Source organism: Dama dama, chromosome 18 (genome assembly GCF_033118175.1).
Source record: "Dama dama isolate Ldn47 chromosome 18, ASM3311817v1, whole genome shotgun sequence".
Lineage (NCBI taxonomy): Eukaryota > Metazoa > Chordata > Mammalia > Artiodactyla > Cervidae > Dama > Dama dama.
The window spans coordinates 70961704-70985628 of record NC_083698.1 but is presented as its reverse complement, the minus strand read 5'-3'; the positions used below and the strand labels follow the sequence as shown (position 1 = coordinate 70985628).

The window sequence follows — 23925 nt, the reverse complement described above, 5'->3', positions numbered from 1 at the left end:
ATACCATCTCATTAGATGGATGTTTTTCTAAATGTCTTCTTTGATAAACAAAAGTCCCCCCAAACCCAAAACAATTACATGAATGCTTTCTGGATGCTTCTAAAAAGAAACAGCCAGAAGAGTATAGATGGCTTCCATCAAATACTGGAATGATTATTCAGTAAGAAAGAAAACTCCGTTTGTACATAACATTTCAAAAAAGAAACTAAATCACATTACATAGTAGGTTTTTATTTATATATTTATAAGGCAGATCTATGAGAATGATATAAAAACATGGCATATAATTTGATAACAGTATTTTGGAGATTATGGAGTTTTAGCAAATATCTATTACAGTTATAAATAAGACAGTATTTTCTAAGCAGATACAAAATACTCAATGAAAGATAAAGGCAGGAAAATGAGTATCATTAATTAACAATGGAAAATCAGTTCTAATGTGAACTGCACACTATCCTTTACAAACTTTTAAACGTAAGAATTATTGCAATCTAGTTTATTCAAACAGTGTTATATGGTATTGTAATAAAGAACTGAAGGCCAGGATGTATTAATTTTGATTTCATATAAAGAAACCCAAATTTACAATGGCTTAAATACAGGAAAAGGCAGTTGAACTAGTGAAGCAGTCAAGACCTTTTTAATTTCTAACATGCCCTCCTTAGGGTTTGGCCTTGGTCTTCTTGAATATTTGCAAGAGTTCCTATTGTAATACAGATCTGGCAGCAAGACAGAGGAATAAGATAAAGGAACACATGCTGCTTTCTTTGAAGAGACTTCTAAGAATTCACTTATTTGCACCTCTACATCTCACTGGTCCACACTCAGTCACAAATGAAGACTTAACTGTGAGGGCTGTTGAGCAATGTGATGGACAGCAGCTTTTTAAAGTAGGGTAACTAGACACAGGGAGACAATTTCCAGTCCCCCTTCAGACTCAGTATCTGCAAAACTATGAAAGACCTTTAAAGAAAATAAGAGAATCATCCTTGGAGTTGGCAATTTGGAAATCATTTAAAAAAACACCTGCTTTGGTCATTTAGCCATTTGGCCCATCTAGCCATTGGGAGAATCCAAATAGTCCGCCCTAATTTTGGATGACTGCATGATGTTAATCCAATGATTTGGGAAGTTAAAAAAATATATATATCTGTTCAGTAGTCCTCCCCTTATCCACAGGAGATGTTTCAAGACCCCCCCAGTGGATGCCTGAAGCGACTAATAGTACCAAACTCTATATATACTGTTTTTCTTTTCCCCCTATACACACATACCTGTGACAGAGTTTAATTTATAAATTAGGCACAGTAAGAGAGTACAACAAAATACAAATAATAAAATAGAAAGATTATAACAAAATAGTATAGCAAAAGTTATGTGAATGTAGTCTGTCTCTCTCAAAATCTCTTATTGTATATAATATCTTTTCCATCTTAACTAAGCACTTGTCACACACTGTATAACTTTCGTAGTATGAAGTGCAGTGTAAAACTAGCATGAATTTCTTTTTCCTTCTTCACAATTTCGTAGATAGGAGATTCATTCTTACCATATATCCTAGCAATCTCAAGATACAATTTTTTTTCTTTCCTTATTAAGTCAAAAACTTTCACCATTTCACTTAGAGGGGACACTTTACAACTTCCCTTTGACATATCTGAATTCCTAGTGTCACTACTCTTGTACTCCGGGGCCATTATTAAGTAAAATAAGAATTACATGCACTGCAATACCACAACAGCCAATCTGATAACCAAGACAGCTACCAAGTAACTAAGGGGAAGGACATGCTGAACAAAGGGCTGATTCACATCCTAGGCCAGCTGGAGTGGGAACACCCAAGATCTCACCATGCTATTCAGGATGGCACACAATTTAAAAGTTATGAACTGTTTATTTTCATAATTTTCCATCTAATATTTTCAGACCACGGTTGATTGTGAGTAACTGAAATCACAGAGAATGAAACCATTGTGGGGGGGACTATGGTGTGTATGTGTATTCAGCTAAACTAAATGTTTTTTGGTAACATATTGACAGAATCTCTGAATATTAGCACTTTAGAGGTTTGCTTAAAACAAAATCGAAGAACCTATTAGTTCCTATAAAACTCACTGTTCAAAAGTATGAACAAATTGTTTCCAACAAAAATTATTACAGTTTCATTTAGAGCAATTACATATACTGAATATGTATCAGAATTTGCTTTAGTGGCTTATGAACACCGGAGGGTGGAGCAGCTCATTTTCATGACAACACATCACAAATATAAATCTTAACACCAGGCTCGGGTTATTATACCATGTGTTACAATACTTTAAGTCATGAACTTACAAAATAATTTCAATGCAACATCTTAGGCTGTTTAAATACTTCTTTCAAAACAGATTTTATAGACTGACACAGGTTCAGTGTTCATAGTATTCCTAAAGAAATACTTATGAATTACACTGATGGCACTTTGTTTAAAACATCACATAAGAAACTTTTAAATTTCACAAATAAAAACTTTTTTGGCAGGGGGAACCTCTATGTACAGAATTTTTTATGAAACAGTTTAATGACAAAAGGCAATTAAAAATAATTAAGATTCTATCACATTAATAAGAGATAAACAAAAAAACTGGATATGATATATTCTCGAAAGCCCTTTTACACAAATAATTTTCATAATTTCACTGTAAGGGTGAATACATATTAGGCTACTATTAGCAAATTACTTTTGAAAGTAAAACCCCTTAATCAACTCAAAATTATGCTAATTTATAAGAAATATAATCAGGTAGTTTAACATTGGAGCTCATTAACCAATCCCATATGTAGCACAAAATAATTATCTCTGATAAATACCTATAAATATAATTTATTCATACTTTAAAATACTTCAAAATTTAAATAAAAATCTCTACCTGTGGACAATCTAGGCTAATTTCCATATATGCTTTGAAAAATATATGCTAACATGAATATATTCCTATTTAAACATGATTTTAAATATCCTTAATAGAGGAGACCTATGAAATCTGCGCATAAATGCTAGGTAGCATGATTCAGCCCAAAAATTAATTTCCTTTTAGGAAAAAAATTAATTATTTTGCATAGGATTAAAACTAGGGCTTCCCATGTGGCTCAGCTGGTAAAGAATTCAATACCTGGGTTGGGAAGATCCCCCAGAGAAGGGAAAGCTACCCACTCCAGTGTTCTGGTCTAGAGAATTCCATGGACTCCATAGTCCATGGTTGCAAAGAGTCGGAAACAACTGAGCAACTTTCACTTTCACAACTAGATATATTTTCACAACTAGATATATACATTCTTATAATTTTCTCAGGGACACTTCTCAAAATATAATTTAGGAAAAACAAGCCTTCTACTTTAAAGTTTCCACTACTTTCTCACATCTACCAAGAGCAAAATTCAGTCATACTTCTGAGGTCAGAGTCATGATTTCTAAAGAATGATTATGAGAAATGATAATTAAGAAAAGTAATCAGGTAGGAAATAGTAAAATAAAGCAGTTAAAAGTTATTTAAGTAAAGCAATTAAAAGTCAGTATTTTTCCACTTTCAGAAAAGCTTTTAAACATTTAGAATTATAATGAACATATTACACTTGGGCTTCCCTGGTGGATCAGTGGTAAAGAATCCACCTGCCAATGTTGGATCCATGGGTTGGAAAGATCCCTTGGAGAAGGAAATGGTAACCCACTCCAGTATTCTTGCCTGGAAATCTCATGAACAGAGGAGCCTGGCAGGCTACAGTCCATGGGGTTGCAAAGAGACGGACATGGCTTAGTGACTGAACACGCACATATTATATTTATTCTAAAACTTCATAATTATGTCAACTTTGTAGTACTGAAAAGAAGATATTACCATTCCAAACAACTTTTACATCATATATACACTTCATAAATTTCGCTTTTTCATATTTTCAAAGGCCCCATTTATCTGTAATAGTGATAATTTTATCTTATTAGCTAATTAATATATACATGCAACAATATAAATATACTTCAATAGTAATCTAAGTTTTAAAAATATTTCACTGTATTTTCACATTAACTGGTGAAAGCGTGGGCTTAAAGGGAGTGGAACTGAAGGGACAAGAAATAATTACAAATATGTAGTTAATTTCACAAGTCCACTATATAGTTTATAGGTATTACCTTGAAGTTATCACCCAACTGAATCCCTGCCGAGAACTAACAAGTAAATGATTATCAAGACAGAAGGGCTACAATTAAAATGAAAAGCTCAATTAAAAAGTACAAGTTACTAAAATTCACCAAGAAGAGAACATCAGAGAAACATGAGCAGTTTACCAAACTGACATGATATGGTGGTAGGCAGCGAGCCATTGGTGGGAAAGGTAGCTTCTACTGACTAAAAGTCCTCTTCTTTTTGGCAGCTGGTTTCAGTAGAACCTTACTGGGTAAGTTTTAAAATGTTAGAATTTCAGGAAGAGGAATACATATCATTGTATCTTGTCTGAAACTTTGTATTTTAATGAAGAAAGAGCAAATGGGGGGAAAATGTAGGACTTTCTAACCAAAGTATGAACAAAATGCAATTTTTAATGTGGAATGTCAGAACTGAAAACTTTCATGAATAATTTGTATGATTCTATGTCTCTAGAGCAGATTCATAATTAACCCACTCATCTAAATATCCTTCATACTTGCAAACTGCTCCCTAACGAATGGCTGAGCAGGCAGGAGGACATCTCAAGAGAGAGAAAGAGATGACCAAATCTACAGGGGCTTTTTAAGACTCTGTAGGACCTCCGCTGTTAACTACTACTACAGTCCTATCTCTACTGGAGTCCCTTACTGCATACAGAGGTGTGTGGACTGCCATCGATCTCTAGGGTCCTGTCCCAGGCAAGATTCTTTCCTAGGGTAAGTGTGAATTATATCCCCAGGCAAGGATAAATTTACAATTATATCTTCACATATCTTTTGACACCCATGACTGCACTGTAAAGAATGTCAGTGCCTTTATACCAAAGAGGAAGCATCTAGATTGGAATGCATGGGGATGGGGCAGGGGCCACACAGCCTAGTGGCTAAAACCACAGCCTCTGAAATGTGACTGCCTGGACCTGAATACTAGCTCTGGCATGACCTTGAGCAAATTACCTAACTTTTCTATCCTCCATCCAGTAACCTTATATGTAAAAGGAGGATAATAACCACCTCTGTCAAGGGGTTGTTGTAAGTACTGTATGGGAAAATATAAGTAAAGTGCTTAGAACAGTGCCTGGCATGTTATAATCCCTTAGTGAATGTCAGTAAAATCCTATATCACTCAGAATATGACTGGCTAAGGTACAACAGAAAAAAATCAGCTGATAAACAACTACTTGTATGTAAACTTAATGCTTTCCCTCTAACTAAAAATAACTATATGATTCCAAGGATTGTTACTAAATTAGAAAAATCAACTTTGGAGGCCATATATTACTGTCTTCTCCCTCCAGTATATTAATATGCAAATAAAACTGCTCTGTAACAAGATAAAGAATAAAACTTTTCATGAGGTACACATTATCAGTATATATTTCACATCTACAACACGTTTTAAATATAATTTTAAGTTCAGTTTGTCTCTTTAATTTGTGTTTGCTCACAAATCACATTGGTTCAAACCCTATCTTATGAAGAAATATAGGGATATTAACATATACCCTTACCTAGATGCTAACCTAATATGTCCTTTCTTAAAAATAATGTATGTTATGCATTTCTATTTCTTAAGCTGAATAATAATTAGAATCTTACTTAAGCTTCAGGAAAAAATATCCATCACATTATGTTAAAACTTAAAGTTCTGCTGGTTTGCACAGTTTTTTTTTTTTTTAATATTATGTTGTATCTATACTATTAACTACAAATATTTCTGCCTGATTATGGAATAAAGTTTATTAAAATAACAATAGCATTACAATTGTACAAAACAAAACATACCTATATTTCAACATAAATTGACTATAAAAATTCATATTAGCAAAATGTGACATTAGGGAAAACAAATTTGAAGAAAATTCTACCATTAATTCAGTTGAGATCTCACTGAACAGGTTTCAGCCCACAGCAGTTTGACAGTGCACTTGCAAGTGAAGATAAAGGAAGTCATAAAAATAATGGCATGAGGAGAACTTCATATAGCAGCAGGGAGCACCATTTATCATCACATTACTGTAACCCTCTCTGGTGAGAGATGAGGAACTGCTCCTCCAATACCTTCTTCTAGAAATTGGCTCTTTTCCCAGCCCTTTTTAATTCTCTTTAGCTTTTGGCTTATACATGGAAGAAGTAAAACAATCTTACCCAGAATTACAATTGAGGGCAAAACAAGAGCAAGAACAAAGTTTGGTGGTGTATAAAACCTGTAGTACTCTTCTTCAAAAGCTCGTTTCCATCCATAAATCAAAACATGGAAAGTACTTATGAGCAGAGCTACATATCCAAGGGTAGACTTGGGACAGGGGAAGAAGAAAGAGAAAGAGAATAAGAAGCAAAATTATTCAAACTCATGAATTAATCCATCCAGATATACTATTTTTATATATTTTGATATATTTTGAAAATACAACTTTATCTTAAATTATTTAGTTACTCTTTGTTATCTACTGAATTAAACAATTTTAATATTTTCATATATTTCTTACACATTTATATGCACACTTTGTTTTACACAAATAAGGCCACATTGCTTATATTCTAATATTCTGATTATTTATCACATCTAGAACCTTTCCTCATGTTATTAAACATGAAAACATGAGTTTAATTTAAAAGGTATGCTACTGAATGGATGTGCTATAATTTACCTAACCATTCCTTTTTGTTGATCATTTACTGTTTTTTACCTTCTTCAACTATTATATGTCACTTTAAGCCCTTTTCTATATTTTGGTTTAGCTCCTTAGAATTGATTTCTAATAGTGGGATTACTGGTCAAAACATCTGGCTTTTCCTTAAGGATACTGATAAAAACTGGAAAACTTTCTTTTAAAGGTTATCCACATTTCTACCAGTTGTGTATATTTTTTAAAATGTATATTATATGTGTAATACATGTATACATATATACACATGTATATAATTAAATGCTAAAGAGCATTCTCATAGGTATACACACATATAACTTGAAGATAAATATGAAAAATCTTATAGTATTAATGTGTAACATAAAAAGCATTTCAAATGGTTTTACTGACCATATTGAATGAGATTGCTAGAGTATTTTGTTTTTTGTTTGTTTTTATTTTCTTTTTTCATTTATTTTTATTAGTTGGAGGCTAATTACTTTACAATATTGTAGTGGTTTTTGCCGTACATTGACATGAATTAGCCATGGATTTTAGAGTATTTTGTTTAAAAGTTTACAGTTTAAAAATCGAGAAGTTCAGCATTTTGGGTTCCCTATATTATATTTAACTGCTTATTTGAGAAATGGTCTATGTTACACAAAATGTAGCACACTAACAGCATAATAATGTAATGTCTAACTTCACTGGGGAAGGATTAACTCTCTAGCAGAAAATTGTTCTGCTTGCAATTACTCATCTAAATTTATCATGATACTTTGCACCTGTCTAGCACCTTTTATCCGAGGGCCTTCGATTTCTTTTCAGGTGGTATTAAACTAGCAGTTGGGAAAATATTCACATTTTATTTCCCTCAAAAAGGAAAAATTAATTTAGATGAGGGATAGGCCCTTATTCCGAATGAGCTTTTTAGACCACTTAAAAAAAAAAACACACAAGCAAATAGGCAAAAAACAAAACCCCAAAACAACCAAAAGTTAGTGTACCACCAGATGCCACTCATCTGCATATTGTGCTATAAACCATTTGGATACAGCCAATACTGGTTTTATGATAATTTAGGTAGGGTCTAAATTTGAATTATATATTTTTAAAATATGCAAGTTCATTAAATAGCTATTACTAGAGAAAGTGAATGTTTAATTTATCATACAACAAATGTTATTTTGAAATCCCTCATACACATATGTATACAACTGATGTGCCAAATACATATACTAACAAGATTCATAAGGCTGGTTGCTTGCCATAATCCATTAACATAGTTTTGTTATTGCTTGTGTTTGTGTATATATACACATTTCCTTTAAAATATTGAGACTGAGCTTCTCTCCACTTGAATTACAACTAATGAAACTTCTCTAGACAGATTAAGATGACTCAGAATATAAATTAAGTCTCCACTGAGTTGGCCAATAACAAATTGACTTTGGTATTAAATTTGATCTAAGCTGACTCAAAGTGACCTTCCACTTTCTATTCCTTTTTAAAATAACCTTTATCTATAACATAGTAGGCAGTGCTATCAAAACCTTCCAGTAAAGTCCTGTACTGGTCTTTTACTAACTAAATCAGAATGGTCCTAAACTGGCCTCTAGCAGCATATATTCCACAAGCTACTTGCATAAACAGCAGTCCCAGAGGCATTCTTTCATAAGGAACATATTTAAAATTTAACTGTACTTAACTGTAATTAAAATTCTGTACCACCCATCCCCTCACCAAGCAAACACCATGTACCTGAATGAAACTGAATTCCCTCCAGTTTAAAGCATTGCTCACTGAAGGGATAGAGGTGACTGCCAGGAGGGAAAGTAAGCCGAGGCTCATTATGCCAAAGGAGATATACATTTCAATTCTCCAGACTTCTTCCTCATTCCAAGAGTTTTCAATATTTGCATGAACCTAAGAAGAAAGCAAATGTGAATTTCCTTTGTTTGGTAGAACATTAACTGATTCAGCACAGAGTTCACTCTTGGCCTAAGAATACGTCATATACAGACATATTTAAGTTGCACTAATTCAATTTAATGAACTGTTATGGAGAGCCTATTACTGGATGGTATTTGTTCCAGGTGTGTGGGAAAGAGAAGAGAGAGTTAAACAAAAAGAGGACTAAGGTCCTCTCCTTCCTCACCCATGTGTGATAAGGGTAGTTGACACATTTGTAATACATTGTGCTGACATGGACTCTGGAGTCCCAACACTGAAATACTAAGTGTTTGGTTCCAGAAGGAGGCTAAAGAAGTAGTGGCAGTTAATTTTCCGGTATTTTTAAAACTTGGTTGAATGTTCAACTAGACAATTCTAGTTCAACTTAGAATCCAAGCAGGGGATTTCTAAACTTTGTGCATTCCTTTCTCATAGAATATTTATGTTGATTTGCCTCTTTCTTCTTACCTTCTTTTCCCCAGGAAGCTGAAATTGCCCTGAGGATAAAGCCCTACGGAGCACAAATATTTATCTACTTGAATGACCTCATTAGTATACTTTTCAACTGTCTAGTTGCCTCATTCAGTACTTTTCCAAATGTCTTCCCCTTACATTGATAATGCACATATAATCAAGCCAGACTTTAACTCTGAATACGTCGGATTCTGCATAGGAACTACTTTTAGAATTGTCTGTTTACATGCAAACAATGTAATTAGAGTACAAATCAAGGTTTGGATTCCTTGGGTTGAAGTTTTGATCTATTCAAGGAAAACAGGTTCCAACTTAACTTAACTAACTTAACTTGACTTTTTGTCCACTTCCAGGTAACCAAATTGAAGTTTAGTTCAGGTAACCATACCTGAACCATACAAGGTAACCACACCTAAGTTTAGAAAAAAAGAGAGAGAAGCTATTTCTTAGCCACTAGTTCACTGAAGCAATCAATACCAACATTCTGAAAGAAGCCACAGAGCTCCTCTGTAGAGAAAATGTTCTTACTATCTTATTTGGCGTCTATACAACAATACAGAATAACAGCATATCCCAGTATACCCGGAGACTACAACCTGTATCTATCTATTAACACCTGCCCTCCCAATTCACCCCTTCATTCCATGAGTATGTTTTTTGAGTGTCTACAATGTGTCAGGCACAATTCCAGGCATTAGGCATATATCAGTGAGCAAAATGGACAGAGTCCTCCTCTTGTGAACTTACATTCTGATGAGAGAAGGCAGAGAATAGTAAATGAAGAATACAAAGTGTGTTAGAAGGTGGAAAATACTATTGAACAAAGAGGAGGTACAGCAGGGGAAGTAGGAGAGATTGGGCGTACCAGGGTTGAGTCAGAAGCAGGTGGCAGAATGTGAAACAGTGTCCAGTGAAGGCCTCGCTGAGGAGATAAGGACTTGATGGAAAAAAATTTCACATTCTGAGGTATGGGGAAGTCATTCTGGCTCATACATGACTTGGTTTGAACTTTATAACTAAGAACAGCCTGTCTTATGTACAAACATACAATGTACATCAGCTTTACCACTAAAAAAAAGAATGCTGCCCACCATCAAGTTTTACAAAGGGTTTAATCACAATCCACTGTCAGTTCACAATGGGCCATGAGGAGAATTCAGGAGGAAAACAGAAGGATGAGGCTTTCTGGGCTGTGAAATATAGGCCCCTAGATAGTTAAGATGCATACCTCTGGGAGAATTTCAATGACCCCAGATTCCTGCATCTTCCAATACTATAGAAAAACACTGAAATTATTAACTTGAAATATCTGTTCTTTGTGATTAGCAGTAATCCTTTATCAAGGATGTATGCTTGACCACACTTATTTCCTAGCTAAACAATTCATATACATTCTGGCTCCTTCCCTGCCGCTTCAGAGCAGTCCCCTCAGAGCTCCTGAGAGGTTGTTTCCCAGGTTATAGTCTTCAGCTTGGTGTGGATAAAACTCTCTTCTAATCTGATTATTGATTGTTTACTATTTGTGTCAACAAATTTGAAGACTTGAAGGAGGTGAGGAAGCTGGTAGAGTAGATATCAAAGCTTTACCATTCATTTAAGTGAAGTGGTTTTTAGAGAAAATGGCTTAAAGAACATCAATCTAGTAATTTTTTTTCAAATTACTTTAGGTTTTATTGTTGAAACAAGTGTAATTACTGGATGCTACACACTTGGACCATAATGCTTTGTTTCCTTATAAAATGCAAAAGCTCTTACACCTTTGTTTGGTATACTGTGCTCAAGTTTCACTGAAAAATGCTACATCAAAGAGCTTCAATGAAAAATCCTACATCAAAGAGCTTCAATGAAACCCCTGATATTTACTGAATGGAAATTGTTGAGGAAAATCATAGTCTATGCCATCATCAAGCCAATTCCACGAGGCTCTCCCTGAGATTTTCTTTAAGAGTTAAGTGTTAGAAAAGCTTCACCTGAGGAACTAGTACCTTTCTTGCTTTTTGATAACAAAACCCAGCAATCCTGACTTGCTATTCTTTTTTATATTTTCACTAGGCTTAATTTTATTGTATGTGTTTACTAAAAGCTGCCTTATTATTTCACGGAACATGGCCAATTATAAAATTTGGTGAAAGTAATCACTGCAGTTGTAACAAAAAGGAAAATAAAACCCAACTCTTCACTTCTCTGCTTTTATTCTGCAGAGAAAGGGATGACAGAAGCTTTAACTATAAATTATTCTGAATTAGCCATATAATTCTTATGCAAAAACCTTGTTTAAAGAATAATTCTTTACCCTCCCTAAATATACCAACATTTCTATTACAAAGTATGTAAAGTTTTACACTATTTTAAATGTTAGTTTTTATAACTTATACTAATCAAGTATTGTACTAGCATCAGATAAATATCAAGCATGCTCCATACCTGCTGATAAGCCATGTTGAGAAATAAGTATCTCTCTGACCTTCTCATTGGTAAGCAGAGGCTGTAGGCAACATGGACCGAAGCGAAGAAAAAGCTTAATAATCCAAGCTGTTTTCTACACTGTAACCAGGTCTCCAACCACGGTGGGAATCTCCTATACTTGGTGCCATAATAAAGCTGATAAGCAGCTGCCAGGAGACCTGCCAGGTAGACCAGCGACAGCAAAGTAATGGCAACTATGGGCAAGGTCTTATTCACAATCTCAATAGGAATCTTGTAAAAGTCACTCTGCTGGTTTCTAGCATAGGGATGAATCACATCTCTGACAAAAGAATAAAGAAAGAAAAATGTGGCCAGGCTTACGGCTACCACCACTGGCCCTCTCCAGAGAGTAAACAGTCGCAGGGGTAAATTTTCAATCTCCCTGGCTGATGATAATGATCCCAAGTCAACGGGAATGAAATTCAGTTGACGGGCAAGTTCAATAACCTGTTGTCGAGCTTGAATATTATTGCTGCATATATAAACCTGTGGGGGAAAACCAGAAGACTCATCATTACTATTGTTGCTTATAAAAACGGTAACAATCACATGCTCCATTTAATCCATGGAGCATCACATATGATGACCTGGAGTGATACAAAAAACTAAGGTGATAAAGCATTTGTTAATTTATTAATCTATTTATTTATAGGTTAAATAGTATTGTAAAAATACAACAAAGCCCTTGCTAGCTTCGATGACATGAAATGAAAATGCAGAAAAATCTAGCGTGAACTTGGGACCAAGTTCTCAAGGGAAGGAAGGCAGGAGGAAAGATTTCTAAACCACATGCTTCTGAACAGATAAGGTAAGGTCTCTTCAGTAGTCTAGGTGAAATTCAAGCTGCTGGCCATGCCCCTCCCCCATTCAGCTCCCACACTTCTGCAGGGCGTGAGCTGGGGCTGGTTCTCCAGGCTTTGGTGGACAGCTTAGCTCTAGGACTGCAGTGATTCTGCCAAGCAGAGTGATTGCAAGCAATGCCCTTTATGGCTGTTCAGCAAGGGAAAAGATGCTGAATGAGTATACTGAATGAGATGGTTGAATTTGCAACTAAAATTTTCTAAATTATGTCATGATGCTATACTATTTATAAAATTTACCTTCTGGCTTAGAAACCAATTCACCAAAACCATGGATAATCTCAGGTGTATTACTTCATTGGTCAGAATTATGAAATTCTTTCATCTTTAAATTAGGATAATATATTTGGTGGGGGGAAATGGCATCATTAGGCTTAGTTAATTTAAATAGTAAAAGTAACTGCTGTTTGATGTGATCGAGATCAGTAGGGGTGAGGGTGGGCTTTCAAGCTACCAAATACTCTTATATATTGTAATATGGTTGAGAAGGCAACAAATATTTGTTGAACACCAAGTTCATGTTGGAGTGAACCTGGATTAGTGTTAGAAAAAGTTTGCTGTAAAATCTCTGAGTGATGTTCAGGGAAAACAAATTCCTAAATATATCCCAAAAGATGTTTATATATGTGCTCTGGAACAGGCCACATTGAAATTCTTGCCTGCGAAACCTAGTTATACAATGGAAAGAATGTAGACTTCTTAGGATTATTAATTTTATCTAACATTAGCCATATAAATGAAAAAATCTATACTGTTAGAACTTCTAAAATGGAACAGTGAAGATAGATATATATCAAAGAAATAAGGTAAAGCATTCTCAGTTTATTACAGGTGTGACAATGGTGAATTAAACTTTTTTATTTAGTTCATTGGGAAAAAACACTAAAAATTATAAAACTTTATAATATACCTAAAAGAATAAATCAAACATATGTAAAGGCAGAAGATACAGATGAAACTCTCTCTGGATTTCACACTGAAGAATCTCTTGTTCCATAATTTATTTTGTTGAATATTAAAATTATCACTAATATGGGCAAAGGATTAAATTCAGGTTTATCTCTCATTTACTTGATTTGATCTACCACTAAACCTTGGTGGATATGCAAAAGAAAAAAAAGGCTTCAGAACAGTCTCTAGGAAAGTATGCATTCTTTTACTAGGTCTTCCAAATTAAACACCTGAAAATGAACAGTTATCAAGATGCTCATGTGTAGCACGCTGTGCTGTGCTATACTTTACTCAGTCACGTCTGACTCTGTGCGACCCCAAGGACTATAGCCCGCCAGGCTCCTCTATCCATGGGGATTCTCCACACAAGAATACTGGAGTGGGTTGCCATGCTATTCTCCAGGGGAGCTTCCCCACCCAGGGATCGAAACCATGCCTTTGGTGTCTCCTGCATTTAACGCAGATTCTTTACTGCTCAGCCACCAGGGAAGCATGATAGGCAGCATACAGAGATGTAAATACTCGAATTTATTTTCTAAGACATCTAATCAACTGTCTTTATGGGCAAAAATAATAAAAGTATTTTATCATCTTGCTCCAATATAATGCATAACTACACTTTTGAAAGATTTTTAAGGTGCACTACTCTATGTGTTTACTTATAAAAGCAGAGCTGGAACGCTGTTTACCAAATGGGTAAACACTGTTTACGTCTTTTTGTTTGCAAAGAAAGGAGGAGGAAGGAAGAAAGGGTGGGAGGAAGAGAGGCAAAGAAAAAAGACATGTTTGAGATTGTTTTAATTTTTGGGGAAGCAAGGAGACGACCCATTATTCATCTACAAATCTTGTCTTTTTCTTCAATTAGCTGATTATGATAGGAAAGTTCAAGTTATTTTCTCAGCTTTTTACATCATTTTGAGGATAGAAATATGTCCTTACAAGGTCAGAACACAAATCTTCAGGAGCTCACACATAGTTTTCAAAATGATAATCATGGGAGAGCATCAGAATTTGTTTTTCAGGTATGTATTTGTCTACCTAAGTATAAAATACCAGCTAAATAAGAATAAAATGTAAAAATACATACCTGCCGGCTGGCATCCTTAGGTCCTAACTGAAGTGCCCAAGCTGAGATAACATTAAATCCTTTCACAATCAAGGAGTCCGGGAATAATGAAGCCAAATATTCCGCATTGGATTCTGGGTATTGGTTTACCTTCATATTATTGCTCACATCAATCAGGATTTTACCCACAAGCAGATGTCTCAGGTCCCACAGGGAGGTATAATGTTCTCTATGTATAGCAACAAATATTATATTTGTTTTTATTAGAGCATCTTCATGGTGAGTGACATCTACTACATGAGGAAAAAATTCAGAAGCAAACTTAGGATTTCTGCTTCCTATTACCACATGATAGCCACATCTAATAAGTCGAATGGTCAGGGATTTGGCAAAATCCCCACTTCCGATTACACCCACAGTGACCTTCCTTGCATCTTTGATACCATTTATCCCATTAGGCAAAAAAGTTTCACTAAGACTCTTGGGGCTTCCCATCATGGAGATTGATTCCATGATATGGACTCTTCCAAGATCACCAGGGATATCCTAGGGGAGAGAAAATAAAGCACTCATCAATTACTTATTACCAAACATGAATACACTTTTAGATGTTATAACAACATCCCTGTTTCTAGAGGTAAAACAATCTGGCAAACTATATAACATCAAACACCACAAAACACAATTTGTAAGCCAGAAATGGATCTCGAAATAGAAAAATGAACTGTCACAAAGTTGATGTGCTAAATTGGAGCTTCTCCAATTTTAATGTGCATTTGAATCATCTGAGAATCTTGTTAAAATGCAGATTCTGATTCAGTAAGTCTGGAGTGAGGCCCAAGATTCTGCATTTCTAATAAGGTGATGCCAATGTTGCTGGTTTGTGGGGCCCCTCTGAACAGCAAGGCTCTAGAGCACAAAAGGAAAGAGAGTGAAGTTTTCAACAAGGGAGAACTTTTTAAAAAACACAGTTGCAACCAGTGTGAAAATTCAGTTTCTCAGCAGACCAGAGGCAGCAAAGTCAGAAATGCCACTAGAGGTAAAGAAGGACTGTGATGATTCATCATAGCTCATGAGACAAGAGAAGACAGACAAACAATAGTAAAACCCAAAGAACCATTTATAACCCCAAACTGTCTAAAGTCATTTGGGATTACCTCAGTAGCTAGTAAGTAGCTAGTAAGAGCTTTATTATTAAATGAGAGTAAGCTAAATCAGCTACTAAAAAAAAATGAAATCTGGGGTTTACCGTTTTCAGAAAAGTAGCCATCAAAATATAATAAAGAATTAATTAAATACTATAGATTTCTATCATCCACCTTATGTCTCATTAACTTATCATTGAGAAAGTTTTCCCGTATAAAGGGGGTTAGTAATATGTTTATGGTCTTAAATTACACAATACTTATGAAATCTTTTTCTTCCTTTCTTGCATCAGTTGCCGTGAATATTTTTTTCCAGAAAAAAATCTGTCAAATTCTTTTCTTAGTGACTAACACCTGGAAAGTTCATATTTGTAGTAACTTGCTCAAGAATACAAATCAGATGGCCATGAATCAGTGTCACTGTTGGGTCTGAATGAAAAACACTCTTCCATTTTATCTGCAATGTGCAATTTCTTTTATACTAATAGCAGATGTGGATCTCTTCAGAGAACTTAATGGATTTTACAGGAACAGGTGGAATGTTTTTAAAAAAACATGTTTCTCTGGTTTTTAGTCACTGGAATTTCAAATTACTAGAGCCAGGAAAATTCAACTTTTTACCCTAGAAATGGAACATGTTCAATGACTCCAAATATATCAGTAAATTAATCTTTAGAAAGATAATAACATTACCTGATACTCATAGAGCATGCACTGCGTGCCAGCTTTGTGATTACAGATTTACTGATTGCATCCTTACAACCACCCTATAAGACAGGTACTAATATTGTCATGCCCATTTTGCAGATGAAAAAACTGATACATGCAGAAAATAATTTGTACCAGGTCACAAAAGAGAAACTAGAAGAGCCAGGATTAGAACCCAGGCAATCTAGCAAGGTATGTGTCATTTGGGTGCCTGTAAGGAATTAAAGAAAAATATAGGGGCAGAGGCAAGGTGGAAGAGAGATGGTTGTGTTCATATTAGTATATTCTCCTTCTTCAGCCATGTCATTGTTCCTTAGCATTACCTAGTCATCTCAATGTCTAACTTGGGTCCTGGGAAAGGGGAAAACTCACTGTTTTTAAATCTATTACATGTTTCATTTCACACTTTTCAAGTTAGCATTTGCTTTCCCTTGGGGTGATCCCATACACCCTGAAAAGCGGGGGTGGGGGAGGTGTCAGAGGCACCAAGTTGGTACAAAACTGTCAGCATCCTCCGAGAGATATTCCTGGTATTTAGAGAATCAGAAGCAGTTAAAGAAACCAGAAGTAATTAAATCAATGCTCATTTCATTAAACAATTCAAGGTGAACTGACTGACCTACCCCTAGTCATATATATTATCTAAGGGTAAAGAGAGTTACTAGATTCTCACACAGGAAACCAAGTTTCCTATATCCCAGTCTCAAGTTCTTCTGAGTAGAGATCGTAGCATCTCCCAAAATGTAAGAATTGCAAAATCTTTAAATCCAAGAATCATGATGATCAAGACCTTTTTAAATGAAAGCAAAAATAAAAACAGTATCACTGATCTGCTTATTTTACAAAGTAAGTTCAAACCCTTTCTGTAAATCAGAATGTGAACAAGTAAAAATACATTAGGGCCTAATAATGTCATCTCTGGGTACCTCATAATACCATGTATCTTATACATATTAATAGATGACTCTGTCCTAACATGTCTGGGCCTTATTCATATTGTATTTCTAATGGCAAGTTTTAACTGAACCCTTTAATAGTATGACTATGCCTATAAATAGAAGTTGGTCTAATAAATGAGACTCTTCTCATCAAAGTTTTAAGTAATGTAAAAACATTCATAAGAAAAAAAAACAACTTTTAATGGATTTGAGAGATGGATTATTTGTATACTGCTGTAAGCATATGATAATGGCACATACTATTTTGTAGTTTGCAATATTTTCACATATATTACCTTATTTAATTCTCAGATGGCTGTGAAGTACATACTACGCCCATCTTAAAGATGAGGAAACAGAGGCTTAGAGAACTTTAGCAATTTATCAAAGACAGTGCACTTTGTAGTTAACACAACTCAGCTTCACATATAAGGCCTTTGACCTCTGCTAATTCTAACACTGCAGTGCAAACATTGTATGGGATATCTTAAAACTATCAAGATCACCAAAAGTCACCCATTAGTTTTATTCTCCAAAAGAAATACTAACTCTAAATAAAGTATGAATCATAGCTCAGATAGTTTTAGGTAAACCCAAAGCTATAAAGTGGGCAAACTCCGGGAGATAGTGAGGGACAGGGAGACCTGGTGTGCTGTAGTCCATGGAGTTGCAAAGAGTTGGACACAACTTATAACTAACTGAACACAATGACAAAGCTATATAGTTTGGATTTATAGCTAGTAATCAATCAATCATCAGTAAATCCAAATTTTAGATCAAAATCAACCAAAGACCTAACTTTATTAATACTATAAAAAAAAAAACATGATTGATTGCTGGGTAATTCTTGAAGAACCCCCAGGTAGCAACCCGTTTTCTGTGGGGGCACTGCAAACACCGTGAAGGTATATATTGCTTCTAGAGGGGAGGAAAAAAGAGGCAAGAAGTATGTGTGGGTCCTGTGGAACTCATCTGTGCATAGACCTAAAAAGCACCTCCTCTGCACAAACTATGGGTGCTGAGACACTGGAGTAAAAATCTCATGAATCTCCTTTCAATTCTGTAAGCCATCATTTTGGATCACTTAGTTAACAGCTGAGCTGAAGTTTACAATTGTGATGTCCATAAAAAATGGGGTTATAAGGAACTTTCCTTGGTCCAGTGGCTCAGACTCTGAGCTCCCAATGCAGGAGCCCTGGGTTCGATCCCTGGTCAGGGAACTAGATCCCACATGCCACAACTAAGATCCCGTGCAGCGAAATAAATAAGTATTTTTTTTAATGGGGTTATAAGAAGTGAATAATGTCAACAGCTGAAAAAGGTTTACCTATTTACAAAGTAAGAGTCATAAATATCTTACATGGTACATTTCCACTGACAAGGAGTGATGCAACTTTAATCGAAAGATCTGTTTTTCCGTGGTCCAGCATCAATTTATTCAGGCCACTGTGTACTTTGCACAGAAGAAATAAAGAAGAGAAGCACAGTGCTTACACTTAAGTTAATATTCCATTTAAGAAAAGACAAGATATACTTGGATTAAAAAGCAAGAAAAAGAAAAACAAACTCATATCAGCATATAATTAAGAATTAGATAGTATGACCAAAGCATAGTTATTCTAGAAAATCAGCGAGAGAAAAGTGTCACATAGTGTCTCTTTACCTCAAATCATTCTATATATATGAATTGTACCTGCAAAATAATCTCAAAATTACACAGAATGTTTCAAGGGAGGTACACTACAGGTTCATTCTAACTTAAAACCTCAAGGACCCAAAATTAAATTTGGCTTTCTGTGACCTTACTTTGAAAGCACTAGGGCACTGGCTCCCAAATATGAAGCTATAACTGGTCAATAGCAATTAAAAAGTATATGGATACAGTAGGAAGTTTTTCATAAAATTGTTCAATTTGCCAAATTGTCCTTTCCTCTGAAAGTATATCTTAACTAACTTTAGGGGTCAAAATGTCTGTTTTTCATAAAAGGGTAGTGATAAAAGTTGTCTGAGTTGGCAGTCCTATATAGATCCTCTCCCCCCCTTTTTATTTTATTGGAAACTCTTATATAAACGTGCTCCTTAAGCCTTTTGGAGAGAAAACCTTTCTGGGAGAGGGGGGAAGCACCCTGGACAAGTTCCCTGCTGCTGGAGATGTTTGCTTAACCCTCAGATGATATATCAAATATCCCCATCTAATTTTATGTAACTAGAGATTTTACTATCATGATCTTTGGGTTGCAAAAAGATAACCTCTACAGTCTCTCAGTATTTAAGTAAACATAAAACCCAACTGTTTATGGGCTTCCCTTGTGGTTCAGCTGGTAAAGAATCCACCTGCAAAAAAAAAAAAAGAATCCACCTGTAATGTGGGAGACCTGGGTTCGATCCCTGGGTTGGGAAGATCCTCTGGAGAAGGGAAAGGCTACCCACTCCAGTATTCTGGCCTGGATAATTCAATGGACTGTATAGTCCACGGGGTCTCAAAGAGTCGGACATGACTGAGCAATTTTCAGTTTCACTTTCAACTGTTTATAACAATAAAAAATTTATTTGAGGGAAGAGGTGGGGTCTTTTTTTTTAGGCTTTCATTTTTTGGAAGAAATTTCTAAGTCCTTTAGACAAGACCAGAAGCAACAATTCTGCTTGAAAAATCAGAATGTGATTTCTTAACACAGCAGTTGTCCAGTATGGTCGCTGAACCAGCAGCATCAGCAGTACTGGGAACTGGTTAGAAATGTGAATTCTTAGGCACTATCCCAGACCTCCTAAATCAGAAACCCTGGAGGTGGAGCGCAGCAATCTGTTATAAAAAGTCCTCCGGTGGTTTTGATGCACATCAAAGTTTGAGAATAACTGCCCTAATGTAATGCAGTCCAACCACTATTCACCATTTGAATATTAAAATCCACTTAACTCAGATTATTAAATTCTTTCAGCTGAAACTCTTGGGTAATTTGTATGCATCCTCATTTAAAAATCATTCTCTCAAAATTATGAAATGGTAATTTTATTAAAACTATGCAGATTTATTCTTTGAAATTCTGTTTATAAACTATGGTAATTACAAATGATTCATTAATATTTCATACTTGGATCTGAGTGTCTTTTTGTGTTCATGTTTTCTAGAACCAACTGAAGAATTTTCAGAAAAGAAATATAATAGCACTACAGCAAAAGCTTAACTAACTCCATGCCTTCCAGACTTTTCAAAGAACCTGAATTTTAATGAGATATTAAAAATTACAAGTAACTCCCAAAATATTTCCTAGACTCAGTATGTATTCAATATACACCTTTATATGGGTATGATTTTATGATATTCCTAGGTCCTAAATCACCAAAACAGAGCTTTATATGTTTATTATGTTGAAATTACTAGGTTAAGAAAGCAGTCTAATTCATGGTAGGAACATTTTAAACAAAAAAGCTTGCTGGTTAAATTTAAGTCAGTCTAGAAATTCAATTTTAAAAATGTATTGTCCGACAACTTGAGTTGATAAAAATATTTTAGGATCTTCTTCAATAAATTAAAGCAACAACATCTGTCTAAGACCACCCCACCCACCCACTTTTCCTCTATGTTTAGGCCACAGAAGATGCTATATACATCCTTCCATCCACCTTATAAGAAAGCCTGTTACATCAAGCAGAGTCAGGGATCTTGTGCATACCTGGACTCTCATAGCAATGCAAACTGAATTACAAGGGGGTACGTCATATTCCCAAATGAAGCTGGGAATAGCAGGGTAGATCATGGCTGATATAATCTCTCCATTTTATAACTTGTTGCAGATTATACTTTGAGATAAGGACACCTATGTTTGGTGGTGGTGGTTTAGTCACTAAGTTGTTTCCAACTCTTGTGACCTCATGGGCTGTAGCCCGCCAAGCTCCTCTGTTCATGGGATTTTCCAGGCAAGAAGAGTGGAGTGAGTTGCCATTTCCTTCTCCAGGGGATCTTTCCGACTCAGGGATGAAACCTGGGTCTCCTGAATTACAGGCAGATTCTTTACCAACTGAGCCACCAGAGAAGCCCACACCTATGTTTACTGGCTAGCAAATACAAGTTTTCCTATGTTGTAGCAACTTACAAATAAATAATCTTCTATGAAAGGCCTAGCACTCTAGCCTCTACACAAACCCATTTCCCCTTTCAATGCCATACCATAAATAGGTTAGAAAAGGCACCAGTGTCCACTGGGTGCTGTGAACTGTAGGGATCTCTGATGATTGACATCATTTTATTTACTTATTTATTTTTGACATCAATTTAGAAATCTGTCCACAGCCAAAGGTCATGAGGATACTCACCATCCATCCCCAACCATTCCCCTATCCAGTGTCTTATTGAGCCTGACCCACCAGGCATTCAGCTAGGTACTAACACTTCAGTGACACTAAACAAGTACTGGCTTCTTGGTCTTCTAAACAATATGATGAAATTATAAATATTGAAGCATATATAGCAACTAAAAAAAAGCTTTATGGAGGTGTAATTTACATATTGTGAAATCTACCCATTTAAAATGTATAAATTAATGATTTTCAGTATATTTACAGTTATGTAACCATCACAACAATCCAGTTTTAGAACATTTCCACCAGCAATAACTGTTATTACTCAAATTTTAATAAAAACTTGCTGAGAGCATATGCCTCTTTTTTTTTAAACTAGTATATGCTTCTTAAAAGAAAAAATCCTTGTTCCTGCAATGTCCTAAACATCCCACTGGCTTTCACACAGCAGATTGTGGCCTGACTTTTGCTGATTCTGCTCGATACTATATGGGTATAATAGAGACACCTATTACTTGGCTTAAGTGGAGAGGCAGAATCTCAGTCTCAGAGCTGCCTCTTTCCACAATGGAGAACAACCTTCTAAAGCTGTGGTTCTCAACTCCAGCTGCACCCTCCAGTGACCTGAGGAGCTTTACCACATAGTGATACCCAGTCACCACCACCCCTGAACCCCAGATTTTTATTTAATTAGTCTAAGTTTCAGCCTGAGTTTTTTAAGAGGTTTTTTTCATCAGGATTTTAAACGATATCCTCAGGTGCTTTAATTCGCAGCCAAGATTGACAACAACTATACTAAAAAAGGTAGGATTCAACCACATACTCATTTGGGTATTTGGAGATAACAGACATGGCTTTTTGATGCTCAGTTACATTTCTTTTCACACTGTTGTTGTAATAATGAAAAGTAACCCTGCTGCTGCTAAGTCACTTCGTGTCCGACTCTGTGCGACCCCATAAACGGCAGCCCACCAGGCTCCCCCATCCCTGGGATTCTCCAGGCAAGAACACTGGAGTGGGTTGCCATTTCCTTCTCCAATAAAAGTAACCCTAGCAGGAGACTAACAGCAGCCCCTGGATGCTGGAAGCTGGAGAATGCAGCCCTTTCCCTTGCAGGCTCTCAGCTGTCTCAGAAAGTCCACTCACTATTTTGCAATTTCCTCTCTTCATTTTTTGGAAAGGACTGTGCCATTCCTTAAAATGTGTCATCCCACCACACAGCATACTTTGTTCCTGTTATTTCATAATATTCAAATTTCAGAGTGTTCCAGTAAGAGTGTCTCTTCTGTTTGACTAGGGGCTTCTCTCCTCAATTCTTCAGGCATCATAGGTTCCACTGACCTGAGCAGACAAGGGTTTCCAGGTGGACCAATTATCAAGCTTTAATGTGGGCAGGATTACCTGAGGATCTTGCTACAATGCACATTCTGATTCTCTATGTCTGGAGGAGACTTGAGAGCCTGCCTTTCTCCCAAGCCCCCAGGTGATACACATGGTCCTAGTTCACCGGCCAGACTTGGACTAGCATGGCTCTAGAGTTTCTCTATCTTTTCTTTTGATCTTAATTACAGGTGATACAGGCTAAATAAATGAAAAGACTATGGCATTTATAGAAAGTTTTGTTTATGTGGTGTCAAGGAGAAAGAATAGGCCTAGGCTTCTGAAATCATCTTGTTATTATGAATTTCAGTTTCCTTTGTTAAAACAAAAGAGTTGTACTTGACTCTGCAGTCCTTTCTAACCTAAAATTCTTTTGTTTCTAAGACTAATAGCTACATAATAATGGGAATTGCTAGCTTATATTTAACACTATGACACTTCAAATTTGTGAGCTTTATTTAACAGTATGATTTAAGTAGTACATAGGTTCCTTGAAATTTCAAGGTCACAGTTTTCCTGAGTGGACCTTTGACTTGATGTATGCATTTAATCCCTGAAGTATGTTGTTGTTGTTTAGTTGCCAAGTAATGTCCGACTCTTTGCGACCCCATGGACTGTAGCACACCAGGCTTCCCTTTCCCTCATCACCTCCTGGAGGTTGGCCAAGTTCATGTCCATTGAATCGGTGATGCCATCCAACCATCTCATCCTCTATCATCCTCTTCTCCTTCTTCCTTCAGTCTTTCCCAGCATCAGGCTCTTTTCCAGGGAGTCAGTTGTTCACATCAGGTAGCCAAAGTACTGGAGCTTCAGCATCAGTCCTTCCAATGAGTATTCAGGGTAGATTTCCTTTAGGATTGACTGGTTTGATC

General features: G+C 35.8%; 1 protein-coding gene across 2 annotated transcripts in view; it reads right to left on the bottom strand.

Moving 5' to 3' along the window:
* Window positions 1–210: 210 nt before the first annotated feature.
* STEAP2 (STEAP2 metalloreductase) overlaps window positions 211–23925 on the bottom strand; it is a 28208-nt gene continuing 4493 nt past the window's right edge. For both annotated transcript variants that reach the window (XM_061165550.1, XM_061165551.1), the window contains exons 2-5: window positions 14608–15132; window positions 11668–12195; window positions 8578–8742; window positions 211–6482 (exon numbers count right to left, since the gene is read on the bottom strand). In XM_061165550.1, the coding sequence (XP_061021533.1) occupies window positions 6195–6482; window positions 8578–8742; window positions 11668–12195; window positions 14608–15099 (1473 nt within the window). In that variant the 5' untranslated portion in view covers window positions 15100–15132 and the 3' untranslated portion in view covers window positions 211–6194. The remainder of the gene's footprint in view (window positions 6483–8577; window positions 8743–11667; window positions 12196–14607; window positions 15133–23925) is intronic.